Source organism: Elgaria multicarinata, chromosome 8, assembly GCF_023053635.1.
Source record: "Elgaria multicarinata webbii isolate HBS135686 ecotype San Diego chromosome 8, rElgMul1.1.pri, whole genome shotgun sequence".
Taxonomy (NCBI): Eukaryota; Metazoa; Chordata; class Lepidosauria; order Squamata; family Anguidae; genus Elgaria; species Elgaria multicarinata.
The window spans coordinates 106,582,603-106,608,485 of record NC_086178.1 but is presented as its reverse complement, the minus strand read 5'-3'; the positions used below and the strand labels follow the sequence as shown (position 1 = coordinate 106,608,485).

General features: G+C 42.6%; 1 protein-coding gene across 1 annotated transcript in view; it reads left to right on the top strand.

The window, feature by feature from the left end:
* Positions 1–25,883, top strand: part of RET (ret proto-oncogene) — a 153,180-nt gene that overhangs the window by 85,836 nt on the left and 41,461 nt on the right. Inside the window, exons 5-11 of the mRNA XM_063133160.1 lie at positions 1,351–1,552; positions 3,913–4,112; positions 9,066–9,324; positions 11,465–11,590; positions 14,290–14,400; positions 17,253–17,372; positions 19,583–19,836. Coding sequence (XP_062989230.1) covers positions 1,351–1,552; positions 3,913–4,112; positions 9,066–9,324; positions 11,465–11,590; positions 14,290–14,400; positions 17,253–17,372; positions 19,583–19,836 — 1,272 coding nt within the window. The remainder of the gene's footprint in view (positions 1–1,350; positions 1,553–3,912; positions 4,113–9,065; positions 9,325–11,464; positions 11,591–14,289; positions 14,401–17,252; positions 17,373–19,582; positions 19,837–25,883) is intronic.

Here is a 25,883-nt window from a genome sequence, read left to right as displayed (position 1 = left end):
GGGACGATCTCACAATCATCATACCGCGAGATCGTCCCCCTCCATCCTCCTCGTCTAGCCATTAATTGAGGTCAGATTTTTCTTGGCTTGAAGGACATATCAAATTGTGGGGGGGGGGGGTGGTAATGGAAATTGGATAGGAGGTTTTTTAAAAAAGTGTATTTGGGTAATTTCTCTCTCCCCCCCCCCCTTCAAATCTGGGATAATTCATATTTGAAGCTTTGGGTCTGAATAGCTGTCAATTGCTACTAGTCCAGTATCAAAAGCAGTATGCGGGAGGATGCTATTGCATTCAGGTCCTGCTTGTTGGCTTCCCAAAAGCATTGGGTTGGCAGCTATGAGAAGAGAATGCTGGTCTAGTTAGGTCTTTGGTCTAATTAAGCACAGCTCTTCTTATGTCCATCACTGTAAGACATGTGGTGTTCCAGAGCCAGTTCTCTACAGCCTGCTGTTCCCATTCTACTGGGCATGGTCAACTCTACCATTAGGCAGCGTGAGGTTGCCTGTCTCAGACACCATATTTTGGGATGACATTAACAGGGCAGCAAATTACTATGTTATCAGTTATTTATTATGTTTTTACCAGCATTGCAGTGTATGTGTGTATGGGGGGAATTGGATTTCCTTTTTCAGGCACTAAAATGTTTTAGGTAATTTCTCTGCTGGTAAGTCTGAACGACTGAATGAAGACGATAACTGGAAAAGTGCTTCCTAGGCTGGCCATCAGAGATCTTGACTTAGAACATCAGGGAGGGCAAATTACAAGAGGATGAAGAAAACTAATGGGTGCAGTGACCAGTTCATAGTACATCTGTCCTGAGAAGGAAATAGTTTAACAAGAATACTAAAGCCTTACAGAGTCCTTGGTAACGCCCTGGTTGAGAATAATCCAGAATATGAGTTGAGTATGGGTTATTGATTCCTGGGCTGTCATTGTGTGCAAACCCAGAACTATGGGTTACTCTATGAGTTGTTATGCACAAACAACCCCAAAAGAGAACCCATGGTTTGTTGTTGGGTTCTGAACTACAGGTTGGTTGGCTTTTTATACTGTCACTTATCGTTCTGTATGAACCCAGAACCATAGGTTGTTTCACCATTCTACAGAGGTAAGAATGATTTAAAAAGCAAACAGACCAGTTGCTCTACATGCCAGTAATAGGTGGTTTCAGATGACTTTACCTAATGTCATAATTATTGTTGGCTTGTTGAAAACATGATTTTGTAAATCTGTTCTACGCTGAAGTACCTTTGACCAGATTTTTCATTCTAGGGCAGTGTTTAAGTGCCAAGCTGAAAACGTGCATTGTGACTGCAAACAATTATTCTCCATCCCATTCTCTTTTAAAGGGCACTGTCCTAGCAGCGTTGATGGTCTATGATGCAGACACCACCCCTATTTTCCCTCTAGAGAGTAGCAGGAAGAAATACACTGGTACCATAAGTTCACCAGATCCATGGATAAAGGAATCATTCCGAGTGGAGCATTACTTCCATGAGATCTATTTCATCCCAAATGGCAGCCAAGTGAGGGGAACACGGCATGAATACAGTAAGTTTATGCACATCCTTATTACCAAAGGAAAAAGAGTATGCTTACAAACAATAAGTGCTACATTTAGCTGCCTCATCCAACTTTTGAATCCTTCATTGGAGGCGTGAGATAATAAATCATAATATCAGACAGGAGGGGGAAAAGGGTCATGAGACCGCAGCGGCCAGTGCAACACAGATAGTAAGGATGCTAATATTGTGATAATTTCTAATGCCATTGTTTTTCAACAAATAGGGGCAGTATAAAACATTCGTAGATAATGGACATGACTAATGGCCTTGGGCTGAATCCAGATTTAGTCATGCTTAGAGCAGACCCATTGAAATGAATAGAAGTTCAGTTAGTTGTGACTAACATAAATCCCATTAATTTCAATAAAGCTACTCCTAAGTATGACTAAATCCGGATCCAACCCCTTGGATGAAAATATACCTTGCCATCAACAAACTGGGACCTGTTTGAGCGCACTTGCATGTGCTCAGTGGGGCTTGGATGAGCACTGCAGTGTGTTCTATCCACATTGAGATGCCAATCGGTGACACATGTGGATCTTCCTTATTAGATTGGGGCAACAGTATCCATCTTCAATTTTGTAATACCATGTAAACGATAAAGTAGATTATCCAATGCCATCCAGGGACTTGAGTCTCTTTAAAAACATGAGAAGAGCCATGCTGGATCAGACCAAGGGCCCATCTAGCCCACAGATGATCTTAGGCTGACCACATGAAAAGGAGGACAGATCTTTAACAGTTGTACTGAAAAGGGAATTTCTGCAGGTGTCATTTGTATATATGGAGAACCTGGTGAAATTTCCTCTTCATCACAACAGTTCAAGCTGCAGGTGCCCTGTCCTCTTTTAAATCTGGACACTCTAGTATAGCTCCTGCACTTCAACTGTTGTGATGAAGAGGGAATTTCACCAGTTTCTCCATATATACAAACGACACCTGCTGAAATTCCCTTTTCTATGCAACTGTTAAAGATACAGGAGCCCTGTCCTCCTTTTCATTTGGTCACCCTACAACAGAGGGCCAATCAGCTGCCCATGGGAAACCCACAAGCAGGACATGAGTGCAACAACACCCTCCCACCCATGTTCCCCAGCAACAGGTGTACATAGACAGACACCCTCTGATACAGGAGGTAGCATATAGCCATCTTTACTATGGAACGCAAGATGATGCAAACACAAGGCAAAATAACAGCTATGGGAATGTGCTGGATATGCTTGAAAATCCTTGTCTTCTATGGCCAACAATGAGATGTGCTCACACTACACTGTTTCAGAGTTTTTAGTTTCAGTTCAGCTGTTGGCCTAACCCCTGGTGTCTTTAATAGACAGCCCTGAAATAAGGTAAAAGGATTCCAGTGAATTGTTATTTTAAAAATCAAGATGGTTTAGACTATTTCCCAAACTCTCTGAGGCAGAATTAACTGTCCTCAATATTTATATGGTGACTGGAAGCCAAGAGCTCTTAATTGCAGCCATTTTGGAATGTAATAGGACTCTAGCGTATGTCTTTGCACTTCCTTGCAATGAGTGGCAATACTGCTCACTCTGTATCAAAGTTCGATGATGCACCTGCTTCAGATGTAACAATCTCGTGCCAACAAACCATGGTTACCTGACCAAAAACGAGCTGTGTGCTTATGTTCTACCTCCTGTTATGTATGAGATCATAAATACAGAGGGTTCTGGCCTGTCAGGCTAAGTTATACCATCCTTTGGGTCCGTAGGGTTTGCCCTGGCACCAGATTAGAAAGGCCCAAGGGTGGTTGGATGATGAAGAAGGCATTGCAACATCATCAGACAATGGAATCAGTTACCTAGGGAGGTTGTGGGCTCTCCCACACTAGAGGCCTTCAAGAGGCAGCTGGACAACCATCTGTCAGGGATGCTTTAGGGTGGATTCCTGCATTGAGCAGGGGGTTGGACTCAATGGCCTTGTAGGCCCCTTCCAACTCTGCTATTCTATGAGTCTATGATCTCTCGCTCTCTTCCTCTTTCAGTCCAAGTATGACTGGGGAGAGAGTTACGTGTCCTAGGCTGGACCCTGTAACTGGCTCTGGAAAAATAGTTCCTGTAATTTCTCTCTGCTACAAAGGCTTAGTGGTGGTCTTGGCTGGTTTTATGGAGCAGAACCGTACATCGCAGCTTGCTGTGCCAACGTTCCCCTACTAGCACTTCTTTTCTCAGTGTGCTCTTTCTGCTATTGCTTGCCCAGCTGTTGTTCTGTGCTTTCCTTTCTTCGTCCACTGGGTGTCTCTCCCGGTCACGTCTTTGCTTTTCCCAAGGGAATCTCACTCTGGGCGCTTCTTCATTGCCGAGTGAGTTCAGCCTTCTGTTTTTGCAGGACTGGTATTAAACAAGAGCATTTCAGTTACGGAAAGCCGCTCCTTCCAGCTGGATGTTATCGTGAATGACACAGAATACCCGAGGCCTGACAAATCCCTGATGCTCCACTTCAATGTCTCCATTCTTCCAATCAGCATCCAGTTTTCAAATGTGACATATCAGTTCACAGTGAACAGGAATGCTGCCAATTTTTCACAAGTAAGGATGGCTTACGCTTTTGTTCCACTTTTGAAAACGAGGCTCTCAGAGTTGACTTACCATGCAGGAAAATGTGCATATAAATGAATATCCTCCAGATGTCGAGATCTTTGATTTTAATGGCCTCTGGGAGGGGAAAAGGCGCCCAGTCCCATCTGGTGAAGTTATTTGCAGTTTGTAGTTTAGAGAGAGACATTCATTTATAGTTAGTTTGGCTTCTACGAGTTGGTCTCTGTGCCTGGCATATTCTTTAATCATCAACATTTATAGTCTGTGCAAATATGTTCGTGTTTGAGCAAATGAACATATCTCACTCCACAGCATGTACGCACATGCGCACACACACACACACATACACATGACTGCACCTGAAGCTTTTTAAAATTCTATTTGTAAAATTTATTATGTTTACAGTCGGTCTCCATTGTCGTTAGGCTGTGTGTGTGCCTTTTGAAACTGCCTCAAAATGTGCCCCCTTTTCACTATATATGTGAATTTTGGCAGATCTGATCATTGGAGGGGGACCGGGATGTCTGAGAATTCCATGCTAACTGAATGAAAAACATAGAAGTTACAAACAGCGGAATAACGGCTGGGTCTCCTGTTAAAAGCAGTGGGGGGGGGGGGGGAAACAACAGAAATGAATGGGGATTATGAAAACAAATGAAATTTTATAAAAATGACTGTGTTTTTAGTTAATGCATAATTAAACAAATTAGGTTGAAATAATAAACATGAAAATAGTACATTAAACAACAGCTACAAATTACCTTAGCAATGTTTTTCCCTTGACAGTGCACAAAAAATTAGGGTAATTCCTCACTGCAGGGGTAAGTGCCCCAGATATTTTGCACTACAACTGTTATCAGCTACAGCCGGCACGGCTACTAAGCAGGGATTTGGGGAGTTGTAGTCCAAAACATGTAGAAGGTACTCAATTGCCAACCTTTGCCATTGTGATGAAGGTGACAAAATACTTTTATATTTTAGCTGATGCTGTTGTTATTCCAGCATACATTAACAATTTTTGTGTGAACTGGATTTATCTTCCCTATCAAAATAATAAAGAGATATGCCACAAGGTAGTTTCAGTGTTTTAGCTGATATGATTTGAACTCCAGCATACATTAAACAATTTTTGTGTGAACTGGATTTATTTTCCCTAACAAAATAATAAAGAGATATGTCACAAGCTAGTTTAAATGTCTTTTAAAATTGTATTTTAAAAGAGGTGACTAATGTAAAATTTTCAACCTTAAGAATTTAAGCTGTAACTTCAACAATGGTTTTCTTTAAAATTATTAATCCAAAAAGAGCATATAGATTCCATATAGATGGAAGGCTAATATTTCATGGGCAAGTGCCAAACCTAAAGTAATGTTCATTTTAAACCAGAGCAGCCTTTCTCAACCTGGGGCGCTCCAGATGTGTTGGACTGTACCTCCCAGAATGCCCCAGCCAGCTCTGGGAGTTGTAGTCCAACACATCTGGAGCGCCCCAGGTTGAGGAAGGCTGAACTAGAGGGAAAAAATTCTTCCAAATGGCCTGTGACTAATGTAACATGACTAGCATAAAATCTGAATCTCCACTGATAGACAGACAAATAAATGGCTACAAAGCAAGACAGTATTCATACGATGTTTTACTATGCATGCACATGTTACAGTTCAGCATCAAGTCCATGCGGGAACTTGTATTCCCTGCAGGAAATCAGGCTTGACTGGCTTTCAAGTTTTCGAGTCATGAAGGCTGTTGAAGGAGGAAACAAATTACCAATCTGAGGGCAACCACCCAAAAAGATTGGTTTCGTCACAAATTCGGATTAAAAATAAACCCTTTGAGGCTTTTCTAATCCCTATGGGGAGAAAGTTTCAGTGATGCAGCTTGGAGGGAAAACCTACCTTTGAGAAATGGACTCTAGACGATGAAAACTGACATCACAAAAGAGTTTAGTCCTTAAGATGCCAGAGGACCACTTCTTAAAAAAACTTGTTACATTCCTCCCATGTTGTGATTGTATCAGAAACAACAATGTAAATGTTGCTCAATATTTGAATTTATATAAAACATGTATGAGAGAGGAAGGGGAGGTGGTACAATAACAACGCTTAACATTTGAAAGAGGGGGAAACCCTGCCAAAACCTGTGGAATAATCTCTGGTTAAAATAGGGTGACCATATGAAAAGGAGGACAGGGCTCCTGTATCTTTAACAGTTCCATAGAAAAGGGAATTTCAACAGGTGTCCTTTGTATATGTGGAGAACCTGGTGAAATTTCCTCTTCATCACCACAGTTAAAGCTGCAGGTGCCCTGCCCTCTTTTAAATCTGGTCACTCTAGTATAGCTCCTGCAGCTTTAACTGTTGTGATGAAGAGGGAATTTCACCAGGTGCTGCATGCATACAAATGACACCTGCTGAAATTCCCTTTTCGATACAAGTGTTAAAGATACAGGAGCCCTGTCCTCTTTTTCATAGGGTCACCCTAGTTAAAATCTTCTTTTTAAAAAACAACAACTACCTAAACCTTGAGTTACATAACTTCATCAAACAATATATGTGCAGATAAACTCATATAATATTGCACTATCATGATAGTTCTGGACTTCATAGTTGGCTAGAAGAAAATAATCTTTGGCTGCCTTGCCCAGCCATAATTTGCAGACTCCCTACATATAATTATATTGTTTTTCATCTGAGCAATAATGTATGAATTGACTTTTAAATTCACATGGAAGGAATTATGACATTGTGTTATATCACTCACAAGCACGTATGTAAAACAAGATTAAATCTTTGAAGACAATAAAATTAAAAGATACAGATGACAGCTGCAGGAGATATACTGCAGCTATACTGTGACCAGATTTAAAAGAAGGCAGGGCTGCTTCAGCTTTAATTGCTGTGATGAAGAGGAAATTTCACCATGTTCTCCATATATACAAATGACTCCTGCTGAAATTCCCTTTTCAATACAACTGTTAAAGATACAGCAGCCCTGTCCTCCTTTTCATATGGTCACCCTATGCACTGCCATTCCAGAAATTGTGTCCTAGCGCCAGGTTCCAGCATTTTCTTGACAGCTCCCCAATCTTGCTCACCCTTAGGACTCCAAGCCCAGTGGCTCCTGTGTTCACAGGAAGAGGAGACAAAGAGGACAAGCGAACAACCAGTTCTTTGTAGCGTTTTCACCAGCTGAGAGTCAAGGAGAGGATCTAGCATGTGTGTCTATTGCTGGTCAACACAAATTTAGCACACTAGATGTTAGGTTAGGCTTACTGAACTCAGGATAGGCTGCAATTGCAGTCCCAGTCAGGCCCTCCCCCAATCTATTTATATGTAGACTGGGATTGGAATCAACTTGGAAGAAGCATTTTGTGTGTGTTAAGAATGGAAATGCTAATTCAATCACAAGAGTTATGAGTTCATTGGCTTTATCGTCAACTCATTTCCAGGCACACTTGCACTTTTTTCTATGTCCTGATGACAGCAACAAAAAAGATGAGGACCTGGCTTTTGTGGGCAATTTGTTTCTGAGTACTAAACAAGGCTGCTCAACTGCCTTGATCAAGTTGTCCAATATAGTTGCAGTCCCTTCACTTAATGCAGCTGGTGCTGTCCTCATGCGGTGGAAGAGTGAGTTTTCTCCCCCTGGTCTACCATGTGGGTAACATCTCATGTTAACCAAATTCTCTGTGCAAATGTCCAATCATAGGGTGACCCCGTTTGGTTGCTTCTTTTCCCAGGAGGGAAAGAAGGAGGCAAGGTCACTCCACCATATAAAGATCGTACCTTCCATGATGGGTATATGAATTAGGGCAAAGTTCTTCTCCTAGATTTCAATGTGAATCTAGAATCTGTAGCAAAGAATGTGATTCGAGCATCTCAATCCCTAGAGGGTATGGCACTCCACATTCCTGGCAGAGCTCTCTGGGGGAGGGGGGAGTTTTCAAGATGAATCTTGAAACTCCCACTGATGCACCAGAAAGGGTAAGACTGAAAAGGCTGTATAAGAATTGCCAGTTGCTGCCGAGCTAGTGCTGGGGTAGCACCTCTACTATGCCCAGTTCTTCGCTTTAACTTCCTTGTACAAAGCTGCACTGCCATTCCAGAAATTGTGTCCTAGCGCCTGGTTCCAGCATTACCCATCGTTTGGAATGATTGGCCAGCATAGGGAGAAATGCAGGATGGAAACAAATGTGAAGGCTAAACATCATTTGCCCTGAAGATAATATGAGACTGTGAGGAAGCAATTAACCTTTGGGCTGAGGCCGTTTCTCCATTTTGACAGCCAAATGAATGAATGAAGCTGCAAGATCATGACCCAGCAACACCCCACAGAAAAAATAGGATTTAACTCCTTTATGAATTGAAAGAACTATGCACTGCACACGTGTTCTCAGACAAAAATATCATATGCTGTTTTAATGAAGGAAAGTTACAGTGACCCTCATTGTTCTCATTTTTTCCAGGTGGATAATTTGTTTAGTGATATGAGACAGAGATGCATAGAAAGGAATTAAGTCCATAGCTCGACCTAAGGTTTATCCCTGGATCATCCAGGGGTCAAACCTGTTCATCTAGGTGACACACAGGGGATCCAGTGCTCAGCCAGGGGCGAACCCTGGATGATCCCAGGATAAACCTTAGGTCTAGCTGTGGCCTATGAGATCCTTTAAAATGTGTCTGGTTGTAACATCCAAACTTCCTGTGGCACCTTAAAGATTAGCTGGTTTTCACGATCTTACAAAATTGTTTGAACAGAGTTTCAGACGGCCAGCAGTTAGGAACATATTGTTGCTTGTCTATATGACATGAATTGTTGTAACGTGTTTGCAAGGGGACTGGTGCAAGAGGCCACTCTTAGTGTGCCTTCACTGTTTGTTGTTGTTGTTGCTGACATTTTTGTTGCATTTTTTTTCCTTTTTTTTTTTTTTTTTTTTTTTGAGCCTAGATAGGAAAAATCTGCATCGACAACTGTATGAGGTTTTATGGTGTCAACATCACGTACAGCCTACAGCCCCCTAATGTCAGCTGCTATGCTGTGGAGATTGCTCAGGGCCAAGAAGACAAGTACGGAAGCCTCTACGTGAATGATTCCACTGTGCTGCAGAGACCCGACTGCAAAGAAATACAGTACCCTGTGCTAGCTAAAGAAGAGCGGAGCAAGAAAGAAGCTCACGCCCATCTTACAATTGTGCTGGATGGATTGCGTAAGTCATGAGTTGGGCAACTTGGAGCTTCATCCCACGTACCCATTTACTCGAATTATCCCCATAGCATAAAGCTGTCATCGTTGTTGTTACCTAAATCACACCCCGGGTGGCGGTGCTCCTAAGATCCTTTGCATACCAGGAAAAGAGTTTAACAGGGAGAAATGTAAAAAAAATCATAAAAAACAATGGATGACTCAATCCGATTCAAATATGGTATGATTAAAGCCCTCCTTAATATCTATTACTGTGCCAATTTTGATGTCTTTATCTTTAAAACTTACGCAGATGTAAGTATTTGTTTAATTTGAATTTTAAAAATATCAAATCCTCCTCCTGCGCCCCCAGTGGCCGCTCGGAGAACAACAAAAGATTCGTTCTTAAAGGAGTCCAAAATACGTCGGTTCTTTTGGCTTTAAAGCACAATTAAAGCAGGATGCATGGGAGTACTTCACAGTAAAAGCAGATTATAAGCTGGAAAACTTCGGAGTCCTTTGCACACAATTCGCAGTGATTGCACAGTATAACACTGGTGTGATGAAGCTTTTGTACAGCCCCGAGAGCCACATGTGGTGTTGAATGGGTGCCTGGGGCCCACACATGTGTGCATAATATTCAGACAGTATCCTTTTCATCTAATGTACCCAAAAAGAGTCGTTCTCCAGAGTAATACATTCTTGTTTTATTTCTGAGTATATTCCAATCCCGCATCCTACCATCCAGATTTCAAAGGTAGCAGGGGTTCCTGGGGCTCTTCAGATGATATTGGACTACAATGCCCATCATCCAAGACCATTGGTCATGCTGGCTGGGGCTGAAGGGATTTGGAGTTCAAAACACCTCAGATATAGTCACAGGTTCCCCACCCCTGGTTTAAAACATACACTTTCTTCTGAATTCCTTGAGGAGCAATGAGGCTGAATATTTCATCAAACAGTCAAATACATATGTTAAGTTAACAAAAGATTCTGCAATGATTAATATTGTAGTGCCATTGAGTGCGATAAACAAAAGGAAGGCCCTTTTCCTAAGAAGCACATAAAGTTCAAATTTTAACTGCGAGAGATAACAAAGGATGGAAAACAAGAGACAAAGCTTAGAAGTAGTGGTGATGCCTAATGTTATTTAGTCAGCGCATTGGTTGAAACTCATGCCTCCATAATGCTCACCTTTGTAGCAAGCTTGGATCACTGTCTTACACATTTATTGTTAATTTTGGATTAGATTGTAAGCTTCGGAGCATGTACACTCTGCATCCAAACTATAGCATTTCTGCATGTGCTGTTGAATGGTTTAACCCTTTTCTTTCAGGAAGAATGTGATGATGCCATATTAACCTTTTCGGAAAATCTTGGCATTTGAACTCTTTCCACAAACCAATCATGTTTGAAGAAACAACCATATAGGTTGTATACCCACCTATATACCCACCCATATACCTTTTGTCCATATACCGATCAGTGACAGCAAGTAAACGTTATGTAGAAAGGCCATGTGGAAACAATCCATCAAGAAGCAGAGACATAACATGGTGATGCATAACATCATGGTGCATTATGTGATTCCAAACTACAGCTCCCAAAATGGTGCTTGATTTTTGCATGGGCCAAATACACAGAATGAGATCTCCAATGAAAAAGGAATTCTCGCATGAGATTATACAGATGGATTCATTACTTTTTGAAAAGTAATTTAATTTTTTGGAAAGTAATGAATTCACTTGGGGTAATTTCACCCATCATTAGTAGCAAGTAGAGGAATGGTAGAAACAAAGATGCCACTGATAAGCAAATATATTTATACTTTCTTAGGCTTGGTTTGCTTAGGGATGGTTACTAAAGGGTGTGGTAACGAACAAGTTCATTTCATGGGCTCTGATGGTTTTATGATCCAGCTCCCATATAAATCAGATGTATTTATGGTATCCAGCTAGATATAGTTTTCAGATGCTTCACATGTTTTGAATTAGGTGCAGTTTCAATAAACACCAGTAATCTGTGTACACAGTGAGAAAGTAGGAATTGCATTGCTGAATGAAATCTGTTAAATCCAGAGGAAAGTATATTCTCTTTCGGTTGTGTAGGTTTGATAGACAGATTTTTGGTTGATGGTACAGTCCTTCTTTTTCTTCTCTTTGTAGTTATACATAATGGCGATGACTGCCCAGATTCCTGTGCTGTAAGCAAGACTCGATCGGAGTGTGAAGAGTGTGGTGGCGTTGGAGTACTAATGGGGAAATGCCAGTGGAGACAGGGAAGTGGGAAAGGTATGCCCAGACATTCAGCAACTGAATGGGAACCTAGAGTAGGAATGATCCAGATTTGTGCCAAAGAAAGCATTAAAGAGCATGGGCAGTTCCATCAGTGGAGACCTCAGTCTGATAGAATCATAGAATAGTAGAGTTGGAAGGGGCCTATAAGGAATCCACCTTAAAGCACCCTTGACAGATGGTTGTCCAGCTGCCTCTAGTGTGGGAGAGGCCACGACCTCCCTAGGTAATTGGTTCCATTGTCGTACTGCTCTAACAGTCAGGAAATTTTCCAGCTGTCCAGCCAGAATTTGGCTTCCGGTAACTTGAGCTCATTATTCCGTGTCCTGCACTCTGGGATGATCGAGAAGAGATCCTGGCCCTCCTCTGTGTGGCAACCTTTTAAGTATTTGAAGAGTGCTATCGTGTCTCATGTTCAGGAAAGGATCTCCCATGCTTCTCTGTTATCCTCATGGGTTGATATTGCCATTTGTCATTTCATTCCTTGTGGAGGGCCTTGATTGCCCTCTGCTTTCAGATTGTGCCCTCAATGTTTTTAGAGAGGTGATGTTTAAAGATTCTGGGAAATTAGGGATGGGTGATTGCCACCTCCAGTTCTCCATTGGGGTCCTACATTGCCCATGTTTCTAGAGAAAAGCTTTTGTATGAAATGCTGTGCATAATTGAGGAATGGAATGACATGGACAAACTGTATTCTCTTTTTTGTAAGCATTATAAATATGTACCTTGAATACCGATTCATTTGGAATGGAAGAACATAAATTTAGAAGTATAGTAAATTGCCATGGAGATGGTTTATATTAGGATTCGTTTGATTCCGTGCCAGAAGTGCATAAGGCATGGGCTGATTATTTAACTAACCTTTGTTAATGTTTTGGATTACCTTTGGTTAAAACAACCAGGTTGAGCATAACCCTGTCCAGAGCAAGCAACCAGTTCCTAGACACTGATACCAATCCCCGACAGAGGCCCTTTCTACACCTAAGGATTATCCCAGGAAAATGGAGGGATTGTCCCTGCCTGCTCTTGGGATCCCTGTGTGTCATTTGCATGCACAGGGATGATCCCGGGATGATCCCTGGAAAAAAGGCAGGTGTAGAAACAGCCAGGGAGACTGTCTTGTCAGGATTCAGACTTAGGTTATAGACCCTCATCCACTCCACCACTGCATCCAGTCTAATGCTTGCACAGTGTCCCATGTTTACAAAGTTACAGAGAAATAGAACTGGGTTTCATTAGCATAGTGATGACACTTCCCTCCAAGTTCCCTAATGACCACTCCCAACAACTTCATATAGATTTTAAATAGCATTGGAGACAGAAGAGTGCTCTGCTGTGCCTGTAAACACCAGGGGGGCAATGAGCAGTCTCTGAAATCAACCCTGCAGATATGACCAGAACCACTAAAGAATGGTGCCTCCAGTAGCCATCTCATAAAGTCAGTCCATGATTGATACCATGTTCAGTGGTTTCAAAAGCTGGTGAAAGATCTAGGAAGAGCAACAGGGTAGCACCCCTCTCCGTCCCATCCCTCTCCCAGTAAAGGTAATCCATGAGGGCAAACGAGACCAGTTCAGTTCCAGAAATGTGCCTTAATCCAGACTGGTCTGTTGACAGCCAAAGAAGACGAGTCTGAAACAATCCGTACTTTTATCCTATTTTTAAAATCTATATGTAATTGTAAAGGTTGATATTACTGAGGATCATCATGGGCTCTTGTGTGTGAGAGTAAGAAAGGGAGGGAGAAGGGGAGAGGGAGAGAGAGAGAAAGAGAGAGAGAGAGAGAGAGAGAGAGAGAGAGAGAGAGAGAGAGAGAGAGATTTTCATGAACATTTTCATAGCCTCTGAAAAGTACCTCCACTTTCTGGTGATTTTTGGCCATGGGGACTCAAAAGGGTCTTAAATTGTTTGCAGGGGGATATATGCCCATTGCCATAGCAACAAGGCCAACATTTATTGTCTTGTCATGCTGCACTGTGATGAAACTTTTACAGTCAGTACACAGTAACAAGACCGGAGCATCTCTGTTGCCTAGACAACAAGGTTGATGCTCCCAGCGTGCTGCATTGTGATGGTTTCATTGAAGAATCACAAGGCAGAGAGAAGCAGCCTGGTTACCTTGGCAATGGAGCGGGGGGGGGGGGGGATGCATTGCTTCTGTTCCCAAAGTGAGGGCAATATGGTTTTATTTGTCCTCATTGACTTTGGCACACAGTCAGATCTGATTGGCTGTGTAGCATTTTGATGTCATCATACTCACTTGCTTCATTCCCAACAGACTAGGATCAAGCAGTGGAAGAAGAAAATGGCATTGAAGAAGCAGTAATGAGCAGAAACAGTGGTTATTAATTATAACTATAAAGAAAACAATCAAAAGCAGCACATTAGGGTTTGGGTAGGGATTCCATGCCACTGAAAGCCCCTTTTTGCCTTGAAAATGTTTATGAGCGAATCAACAACTCAAAAAAGTTTTCAAAGAGTTTTCAGATTCAGAAAAGCAGCTGAAATGAAAAATGAAAATACTTATATTCTTTCTTTTGGAATTTTCATCTTTGCAGCTTTATTATAGCAATAGTAAAGATATCAGGGTAAGTTTTTATTTGATCGTCTTGACATGTAGAGCTTAAAAAAGTGTTAAGGGTGACGTGCTGCATTCGTATGCCAAGTTCTTTCCTTTGTTTGTTTCCTGTTTCTAGGAATAACTACAAACTATTCGACCTGTAGTCCTAGTATCAGGACTTGTCCCGATGGCACCTGTGATGCTGTTGAGAGCAGAGATAAAGGAATATGCCCTCAAGATTGCACAAGTATGGAAACAAGGCTTTTTCCCCATTAGTTTTTCTACTGATATGCACTTTGCTTTTTCTGCTTCTAGGCCAACATTTTGCTTATCTTAAATGCAAAGAAAACAGAACCAGAACTGCTGTGACTGACTTCAGGCTTGGTCAAGGTTTTATAAGACAGATAACAGTTAGTTAGCTCAGTTAAAACTCTTTTGCATTCAGAATGAGAGATGTAACTTTGGTTATACTCTTCAGAGTGTACTGAAGAGGAACTCCATTGACATGTTTGGTGGCATCGTAAAGTCATACAAAGACTTTGGCGTGAGCTTTTTCGCATGAATCAAAACATTACCGTTGATGCATTTGTATGTAATGTGCAAGCAATATTATTAAACCATTTGTGAAAATGCACAAGAACGGAAACCAAGGTGTTGTGGGATAATTTGTTAACCTATGGGGGAAAATATTGTTGCAAAATAATTGGAAGTACAGTGTAACCTCATCAGTTGGCATCACATGAGCTTTTGTAAAGGCACCACTATTTTTAAGGCATGGTATACAGAGAAGGGACAATGAGCATTTTTATGGAGCAAATGTATACTTTACTTGAATAACGACCCCTACCTATATCCATATGATATATCTATGCAGATGTGCTGAAATATTGTCAGAAAGAAAGGTTGATGTATGCACATACCGAAGCCAAATGCCAGCAATGCCAACCATGGCTGTCTTCAGTCAGTAGTGTACGGAAATTGATCATTCTATTTCAAATAAATCCTTGAAAGTGGATTTTATCATAACACATGAAACACAGTGGGCATGTCTACACCAGGCAATATCCCGGGGATCGTCCCAGGATCGATCCCGTGTGTCCACATGATGCACAGGGGGTCCCGGGAGCAGGGAAGGATGATCCCTCCATTTCCCTGGGATATTGCCATACCCTTTTTTTGTGGGTTTTCCTGCAGTCTGGGGATGATCCGAGGACCCTGTGTGGCCGCTCTCCTCCCTGTGAGTAGCGGGGGTCATCAGAGGGGAAGGAGCCAGGATGGGGAATCCAGGGCCATCGGGTGGGGGGATCAGGAGTGGGGTCGGGGCTTTTTTTTAAAAAAAAACCCAACCTTTTTCGCTGGAGCGCAGGTGCGTTCCAGCTCCTGTCTTCTTAAAAAAAATGGCGGCCTCAAAGTCCTCCTTCCTTCCTGAACATTGCACACCATGTGTGATCCCAGGGGGAGGATCTCGCAATGAGCATATCACGAGATCCTCCTCCTCCCCTCCCCTTGTGTAGACATGCCGTGTGTGTGTGTGTGAGAGAGAGAGAGAGAGAGAGATAAAGACACAGAGGGAAATGAAAGTATCAATATTTACTTATTTTATTAAATTTATATACCGCCCCATAGCTCTGTAAATAGCTTTTGTAAACTCTGGGCGGTTTACAAAAGTTAAACACAGTGAATATTAAAAAGTATACAAAATGTAAAACCATCAAAACTATAAAACAGTATAAAACAACAGTATCCATTTTAAACAGCAACAATTCTGGGGTCCATTAAAAAAAAACTTCGCATATGTTGTTAAATGCTCTTAACTGCCTGGGAGAAGAGAAAAGTTTTGACCTGACGCTGAAAAGATAACAATGTTGGCGCCAGGTGTGCTTCATCAGGGAGATCATTCCATAATTGGGGGGCCACCACTGAAAAGGCCCTCCCCCTTGTTGCCATCTTCTGAGTATCAATAGAGGAAAAGGGATATATTTTGGTTGCTGTTTGCTATTGTTCAGAAGTTTATCCCAGTCAAGCCCTCTATGAGCTCACCTGTTTCCCAAAGCCTGAGAATTACACAGTAGTTGGAATGGGATCTTTTTACTTGTAGCCCCCACCTTGTGGAAACCAACTATCTTTTAAGAGTTGCATCTGTCCACATCTATTGGCATTTAGGAAACACATGCATCTAGATATCTTGATTAAACACTTCTTAAGAATATAACTTGATTCAATGGGTTATTTTCCTTTATTGTAAGCTTGTTGGAATTAATAGAAACAATAAAACACATAAATAAAACACACCCAAAAAGAAGCTACAAACATCTAAAATATTTGAAGTAAAAATCCATCAATTCAAAACAAGATTTGCAATCCTCACTGAAAATCCTATATGTCATTCTGTCAGAGGGTTACATACTGCAGCTTGAGCCTCAGCAGGTATCAGGTGACAGTAGGGGCCAATGGGGTTTCACCAGGGCTTATAAATCTGTTGGTTCTGCGCAGACTCCTCAGTCTGAGTAATCTGTCTTTTGGGTAATGAATTCGCAATTCTCTGTTTATCGAGTTGAGCTGTCTGCCTTGCTTCACCTCCTTCAGACGGCCAGCTTTGACACAGACATTAAATACATATGTAGGAATCAAAAATAGCATTGTGGCCTGAGGAGACATCACATTCCATACTTAGGATGTTGCTCACAGTTGCACGTGGATAAGTCCCATTGATTTGATGGGAACTTCCTCATGCATAGCTGTGGGCAGGATTTTAGCTTTGACAAGTATTTTCAATAAAGCTAGCTGCAATAAAGCTAGCTTTTCAATAAAGCTAGCTGCAAACATATATGCCAAGTTTGTAAGCCATTTCATGTCTCACGTCTGTATCATTCTCTGATATTTAAGGCAGGCTGTTCTGAAGCAGCAGTTGTTAATCATCTTGATTGACCACACAAAATGTGCTCTCATGCATCTTCTTAAGAGTGAAACCCCAAAGACTGTTGCCAGATTTCGCGCCTGGGTTTCTTTCTCCTGTTATAACAAGACAACATTTCAAATATTCAGCAGAATAAAATCTGCCTCTGGAATGTAACTTGCTTACATCTTTATTTAATTTAGAGACCAACATCGTTGGTGGCCATCTGAGAGGCATTCTTGGAACTGGAATCAGGGCAGGACATGGAGTTTGTCACTGCTTTCCAGAAATAAGCTGTTTCTGTGATAAAGATGACATCAGAGGTGAGTCTGAAGTTTATTTGCTGGTTTGACACTTGCACTATTGAATGTTCTTACATTTTCCTACAGTGGAAGAGGGTATCCTAGTCTGGGTTGCTCCTCCCACTCACTCCAGGAGGCAGGGCCAAAATTGCATAATGTTGAAGCTGCCTTCCTTGGGTGAGAGAGGACCTCCCAGTTTCAGTCCCACCTAGCTCCAGAAAGCAGGGTGACAGCGGAGCTCTGCCTGCAAGCTACCGTTATACATGATATGACCTTCTTTTCTCTATTGTGCCTTTTGTCCGGGGACCCTCCTGGTATCAGTCTGGGTCATGCAACCCCTTAGACAGGGAGACATCCCCCTATTGATACCTCAGAAGAGCTGTCAGAGTATCTCCCAGACACCTTGTCCCTCAGGAGCAAAGACTGCTTGTACAGGTGGTGAGTGCTGTATTGCTTTGAAGGACCCTTCTGAGTCCCTGAATGGCTTAAAAGGTGGGCTTGAGGTTCCACATAGCAGGGCAAATTTGCCCAGATGCTTTGTTATTCCATCAGGGGTACACAGAATGCAGGACTCTGTCTCTCCTTTTGCAAGTACTGTGGTTCCCAATGCAATCCCATCTCCCCTTGTGATTTCAGTTGCAACACTTTCAAGATGGATCAAAGCCTGCATCTCCCTGTGTTGGACTGAGAGTTGGGCAATCCGGGTTCTAGTCCCCACTTGGCCATGGAAACCCACTGGGTGACTTTGGGCCAGTCACAGACTCTCAACCCAGCCTACCTCACAGGGTTGTTGTTGTGAGGATAAAATGGAGAGGAGGAAGATTATGTATACCACCTTGGGTTCCTTGGAGGAAAAAAGGCGGGAAATAATAATAATAATAATAATAATAATAATAATAATAATAATAGGATTTGGTTTCTGCTCTCCTTGGGAGTCTTACAGCTCATTGCACAAGGAGCACAATCACCACAGCTGCATTCAGCACTAACGCTCCCTTGATAGACGTTTGTCGAGGAGCAATTTGATCTTCCATTTCCTCATTTGTCTACCATTTTAAGCTGAATAACTTTGCTTCTGTCAAAGCGCCCTTTGGCAGGCAGGTTCTGCAGTGGGTGGTCTCTGCTTAAACCAAATAGCAGCAAGAGGCACTAAGAACGTACCATGGAGGTACGTCCCCGACTAGGGTCCCCTCCTCCATTGTGGAAAAATGGAATGTTGGACTTACCATGAAGGTCCCTTTTCAACAGTGGATGGAAGGCACCCTACCTGCCCAGGTGAGATTCTGTCTTGCTGCTGGAAGGAAACTAATTCTTTCAGTTCATTGACCACTTTTATTCATGTTATTTAGAGGTTGAACACTTGGAGAGTACCCTTCCCCCCCTCTCCCTCCCTCCTCTGTCCATTATTATTGTTCTTGCAGTCCCGTCCCCCCACCACCACATTGAGCTATTTGATTAGAATATTTTTGCTTTTTGAGCTATTTTATTTTCAAAACTGGCAGGTCCTCTCCCACACAGGGAAGGTGACTTCAACCTTATGCAAATTTAGCCCTGCAATTTGGAGTGAGTGGGAGTAGGATACTCTCCATTCACTGTAGAAAGGGAATCATTACAGTATGTCCAACGTTCCATTTTCACCTTAAGTATGAAAATATGCTTGCATGTATTTAAAAAAATGTTTAAAAGACATAAGGAAATGTACAAGACAGACCCACATGGTGGGTTCCAACTCATTTGGTAAAATTTGTATAAACCAGCTCTTGCCACGTACTTCGATTGTACAGTAATAATAATACTGAGATAGTGGCTGTGGTATTTAGAGTATCATTTTTAAACAGAGACAGAGTGTTTAATTTCCAAAGTACATTTTCTCAGATAGCAGCTGGAATCGTCTGCTAACTCTCGATCAAAAGGGAGATGAAAAAGAATTAAAGATGGGAAGGGGATGACTGAAGAGAACTCAGGACAGCGAGGACATATCTCAGGTCCTGTGACCTGATTTGGTAACATTGACGTGCTGATTTGAGGGAATAAATGTGACAGTAGAATAGCCTCAATCGTTGAGGGAATGTTTTCTGAGGTAACTGAAATACATGTTCTTCTGCCAGATCTCCCTTTGTTTTCTCCAAATACTTGCTTTTTGTAGAAATGCTGTACATGCGAATATTAAACGGAATGGAAAGAGGAAAAATTGGAATGAGTGGCCTCATAAAATTCTTCTTTATCTACAGAGCCATTGTGTGATGACATGTGCAAAACTGTGATTGCAGGGGGAGTGCTGCTCTCCTTCATTATTTCAGTGCTCCTTTCTTCCTACTTCATCCACCGCTACCACAAGAATTCTCCAAAGCCACCTATTGCCTCAGCAGAGATGACCTTCCGGCGCCCAGCCCAGTCTTACCCTATAAGCTACTCATCATCTAATGTCCGTCGACCATCAATGGACTCTGAAAACCAAATGTCGGTAGACACGTTTAAAATAACTGTAAGTTCTTGCAGTCTTCCGCTGCTGAACATGGAAGGCCTCTCGCTGATGCTTTAGTTCAGGAGCAGGCAATCTTTTTGCACCCATGGGCACATTTGGCAATTTGAAAAACTGTCCTGTGCACCACCCCAAAATGGTCACGCTGCAAATGAAAGCATTGGCCTGCAGCCACCAGCCATCTTCGTTTCTTAAGAATGTATATGAGCACTATATGTAGCCCAGAGACATTCATGGGAAAAGAAGATGGTGGCAGCCAAAGGCCCTCACTTTACTTTGAAGCACTACCAATTGCCAGTAAGAAATGTTATCTTAGAAGAAGAAATCTAGGAAGGATTGGGCACCTTGACAGGCACCAAGAAAGGTGTCCGAGGGCACATTGGTCCCATAGGCGCCATGTTGCCTACCTCTACTTTAGTTAAAGTGTCATGTCATCACCAGAGGGCATTTCATTTAGGAAAAATAAATAAGCAACATCACATAAGATTGGGAATAATTCAAATGCAGAATTCCTAAGCTTAAGAGGACACATGAAAGAAACTTTGTACGTGCTGGGAAGTCATCTATTGAGTCACTCACTAAGCACATCATCAGACGAGCGTTTTATAGCACGCTCGTTACTGGGAACTCATGGATTTTCGTGGGTCCGTCCACCTCCCGCTCCTTCTCGTTTTCCCGTCACAAACCACCCACCCACCCAGAAAATCTGATTTATATATCTATGGAAACATGATGCATTTCCTACTGGGTGTAGGGGAAGCAGCAGGATAAAAATGCCCACTACATGGGCCATGTGGCTGTTGTTTACTTCCTCTTTCTTCCCTTTGTTCCTATTGTGGGACAACAGCAGAAGATGAAAGTGACAGTAGAGAAACGCAATGTCTGATGGTGCTCTTAGTTAGAACTCCAGCCCCTTCCCCATCGAGAAAGCTTCCATAGTCCACATAGCTCACCATTTGAGAATAAAAACCGCCCAGAGAGTGAACCGCCCAGAGAGCTTCGGCTATTGGGCGGTATAAAAATGTAATAAATAAATAAATAAAAACAGCTAATAAATGCAATATTTGAATGTGAATCTTTTGTTACTGTTAGGGCTCGTCTACACCAAGCAGGATATTCCATTATGAAAGTGGTATGAAAGCAGTATATAAAAGGCAGGAGCCACACTACTGCTTTATAGCACCATTGAAGTGCACTGACAACTGTTGGGGCCCATGACATATCTACACCAAGCAGGATAGAACACTATGAAAGTGGTATGAAAGCGGTACATGGAATGTGTCATGGCCCCCAACAGTTGTCAGTGCACTTCAGTATCCCTATAAAGTAGTAGTGTAGATCCTGCAGTGCACTTCAATACCGCTACAAAGCAGTAGTGTGGCTCCTGCCTTTTATATACTGCTTTCTTAGTGGAATGTCCTGCTTGGTGTAGATGAGCCCTTAGTTACTAAAATTATAAACTCAAAATACTTCTCTAATAATTCCAACTAGGACTTGGGTTTTATAGAACAAGGATGTGCCTCAAGGGTCAAATAGCTGAGCATTCACTCAGGGGTGGGGAATCTGTGATCCTCTGGATATTTTGGCCTACAACTCCCATCAGCCCCAGCCAGCATAGCCAATGTAAGGAATGATGGGAGCTGTAGGCATCTGGAGGGCCACAAGTTGCCCAGCCCTGCACTACACTATTGTTGTTTGGAATACCCTTATGAAAGTGTTGGCAGGTCTGCAGCCATATACAAGATTTCCTAACAACCAAGGGAAATTGGTTTATTGCTTAGTAAAATAAATCACCTCTATTTGCAGGTAACAGTTGAGTTATAAGTCACAAGCAAATTTTTAAACTTTCGGTACTGAAGAATATCTAAAAGTTTAAATGTGAAGGGCAAGGAAAAACCGTGGCTGTGCACTGCCTTTACTGCTGATCTGTATTTCTTTGGGGAAGTTTTATTTATTGACATATTATCCCATCCTCTCCAGAAGGCTCAAAGCAGATAACATTTTTCAAATCTAATGTAAATATTTATTTAGTTCAGCATCCCTCTACCGACAACTGCTGGCCATCAAATGCCAACCTACAAATGCTCTGGCAACCTTCCAAGGGGAACTGAGCTTGTATCTGAGGTTGCTTGTCTGTGCCTCTAACGTTCAACTACGGCAGCAGCTTTATTAAGAGGATGTCTTCCTGATGATCAGAGGGGATGTTGTGTAGTTGTCACCAGAGTTCTGCCAAAAACAAGCTGCAAAACAGCTGAAGGTTTTTCAAGGAAACCCAAAAGGTTTTGATAGGATTCGTTTCGCACATCCCCAATGAAGTGTTCAAACTAGTTAAGAGTCTTGTGTGCCCAGTCCTGCCACCACAGTCCAGAAAGGGAGAGCTACCTCTGTGAGCAAGCTTCCATATGGATAGCCAGCGTCCATGCTTATCTGCATTCACAACATGAATCCACACTGAAATGGCCAGATGTGTCTCTTGATCCAGACATGCATCCCAGTCCAGGGCATCTACCCTTTATTTATGATAAAAGCTTTTACACCACCAGTGGGTTCCAGAGCAGTGGACAAATGTATCACAACACATTGAAAGTATCATAAAAGCATAATGAGGCATCAATCTGTAAAACTGAGAGAAATAAAATCTAAAAAAAATCTAGTCAGATTAAACTAGTCAGAAAAATGCCCACGCAAACAGAAAGGTATTAACCTAGTGCCTAAAACTTCATCCCACGTACCTGCTTCCCTCGGATTATCCCCGTAGTGCTAAGCTGCTTTTGCTACCGGGTGACAGCGATCCTTTGCATACCAGGAAGTGAGTTTAAGGGGGGAAATGTAAAAATTCATAAAAAATCAAAGGGTGACCCAATCCAATTCAAACGTGGTATGCTTAAAGCTCTCCCTAATATCTGTTACTGTGCCAATTTTGGAGTCTTTATCTTTAAAGCTTACACAGATGTAAGCATTTCTTTAAAATCCTGCTCCTGCGCCCCAGCGGCAGCTCGGAAAATACGCTCAAAAAGTAGGGGCTAAATAAGGCAAATCTTTTGGCTTTATTGCACAATTAAGGCAGGATGCACGGGAGTACTTCACAATCAAAGCAGATTATAAGGTGGAAAACTTCTGAGTCCTTTGCATGCAATTCGCAGTGATGGCACAGTATAACGCTGGTGTGATAAAGCTCTAAATGAACATGGCATTGGCACTGGCCTGATCTCCTTTGAAATGCTGTCCACAGTCAGGGTGCTACCCTCTCCATTGTGCCTTCAAAGTGTACTTTTCTATCTGAAGGCATTTGGAGAAGTGCCTCATCTGGTTATCTTAATACACAGGCAGTTAGGTATGGGAGGAGACATTCCTTAAGGCAGGGATGGGAAATCTCTGGCCTGTCGGATGGGTTAGACTCAGGAGCTCTTCCCATCTGGCCTGCTGAAGCCCAGGTGAAACCCAGCCCAGGCCTTTTGTCCATTTTTCTGATTGCTCGCATGCCCCCCCCCCCTCTGCATGGAGAATGTGAGAATGGCCTTAGTCAAGCCATTCTCTTTCAGCCTTAGATTCCCATCTATAGAATGTGGACAATAATATTGGCCTATGTTAGAGGGCTTTAATGCTTACAACAAGATAGTATGCCTGGAGCTCTCTGAACACTCAAAACTGCTCTCAGTCTATATAAATGCCATGTATTATTATTTTATTTATTTATTTTTATTATCATTCACTCAGTCTTCTCTGTTTGCATAGGGACAATTTCTATATGAATTTTGAGATCTTGAAAAAGAACGTTTCTGCTTAGAAATCAGCCCCATACGAATAGAAAACGTTCCGCTGTGGTTGTTCCCTCTAATACAATAGCGTGTTTGTAAGTTAATGTCCTTTGGTATGGAACTATAAATGATCACTTGTTCTGCAGGAATGAACCATTCGATTACAGTTAACTAGTTCCTCCCAAGGCCTGCAACTAATTATTTTAATGTTTCCTAGCAACCACACTTGGCTACTCCCCACTGCAGCTGTATCAACTGTACGAGTACTATATGTGGAGCTTATTTCTCTGCTTGAGAAAGCGTCATACTTTTAAAAATCAAACGAATAGCAGCATTACAGAACACACAAATTGGTCTGTGGTTATCATTATAACCCATTTGTATGCTGATCTTTCTTTTACTTTGGTATGGTCCATGCGTTGACCTACAGATAGCTCTACATGTAAGGTCCCAAATGGCCACCACCCAGCTTCAAACTTGGTTCCCCCCCCCCAGCTCCCTGATATCCTTGCCCATCCAGATGGGAAGCGTGAGGTGCACACTGCTGCTTCTTGCCTGCCAGGCATTCAAGGGGAAGGATGGCTGCAAAGAGCATTGAGCTATACGGAAAAGAAGCAAGGGTGTCATTCCGTCATGCCACACAGCAAGGAAAGGGTCAGGAAAAATACAGCCGTTTGAGAATACACTAGTAGTCTTGTTACGTTCTGCCTTCCTTTCCTGAGCTCCCACCAGCTCCTTTTATGGTATCTGCAGGTGCTGGTGGAGAAAGGGTTGTAAAGCCCCTGCACTGTCTCATGCCTCTGGTTCCCATTGTAGTGGGAACATCAAGGAGTCTGTTGTTCAGAATGAAGGTGTGTTGCCTGCGCTTAATGCACCAGAAGCTGTGGGGCAGCACAGATTTTAATATCCGTGGTTAGATTTTTAATTCAGGCAAACCAGTTAATGAGAGCCAGGGTGGTGGAATGCATAGAACAGGAGTCTCTTTTTGTCTCTGAGGGCTGCATGCAGTGATGGGCAGGAGCCACACGTGGAATCATAGAATAGTAGAGTTGGAAGGGGCCTATAAGGTCATCGAGCCCAACCCCTGCTCATTGCAGGATGAGCATGACATGTGTTTGCTGATACACTTAGGGGAACACCCTTCCCCCTGCTCCTCTCTGAAACAACCACACATGCACTGACGCTCCCTGCGTGCCACCTTCTCCATTTAAGTTACACTGTCAGCGTCCCTGCCAAACAGCTGTCTGGTGGGAGCGCGATTGTGCTGGGGAAGACCATGCACCAGGAAGACATACCCACATGCCCACTCCCCCCACCAAACCATGGCTGCAGCAGCATGTGGGTGGGGATTTGGGGATGGGGGTGGCAGCAGCTGGGACACCAGCAATAGGCCGCACAGAAGGCCTCCGAGGGTTGCCCAAATGTGCAACAGCATGTTGGGCTAGACTCTGGGCAGACTGTGTTGAAGTTCCTGCCCAGCCATAGACTTAGTGGGTGCTCTTGGGCAGGTAAGATAACCAATCTTAGTTGCTCTGTAAAATGGGAAATAGGATTTAACAGGGATGTGGGGGAAATTTCTCCAAATATTGTAAAGCATAATCTATATGTAAAATGAGAGAGAGAGAGAGAAAGAGAGATGGGTGAAGATGGACTCCATCAGGGCACCTGCTCCTGGACAAGCTGGAATGATTCCTCTTCCTCCCTAGTGACCATGTAAAGACAACTTGAGTGGTGTATTGGATCAAGGGCTTGCAGGGATGCAGTACCATTTCTTTATTATTAATTGGGATGCTGCTATCAGATGCCATCTCCACCCAGCCCCTACTAGAATTCACTGCTCCCTCCGATCCGAGTTTAGTTGCAATGCTATTCTGGGTGCATCAATAGAAGTATAGCTTCCAAATCGCGTGAGGTATTGGTTCCTCTCTATTCGGCCCTGGTTAGGCCTTATCTAGAGTGTATTGCGTCCAGTTCTGGGCTCCACAATTCAAGAAGGACGCAGACAAGCTGGAGTGTGTTCAGAGGAGGGCAATCAGGATGATCAGGGGTCTGGAAACAAAGCCCTATGAAGAGAGACTGAAAGAACTGGGCATATTTAGCCTGGAGAAGAGAAGATTGAGGGGAGACATGATAGCACTCTTCAAATACTTAAAAGGTTGTCACGCAGAGGAGGGCCAGGATCTCTTCTTAATCATCCCAGAGTGCAGGTCACGGAATAACGGGCTCAAGTTAAAGGAAGCCAGATTCCAGCTGGACATCAGGAAAAACTTCCTGACTGTTAGAGTAGTACGA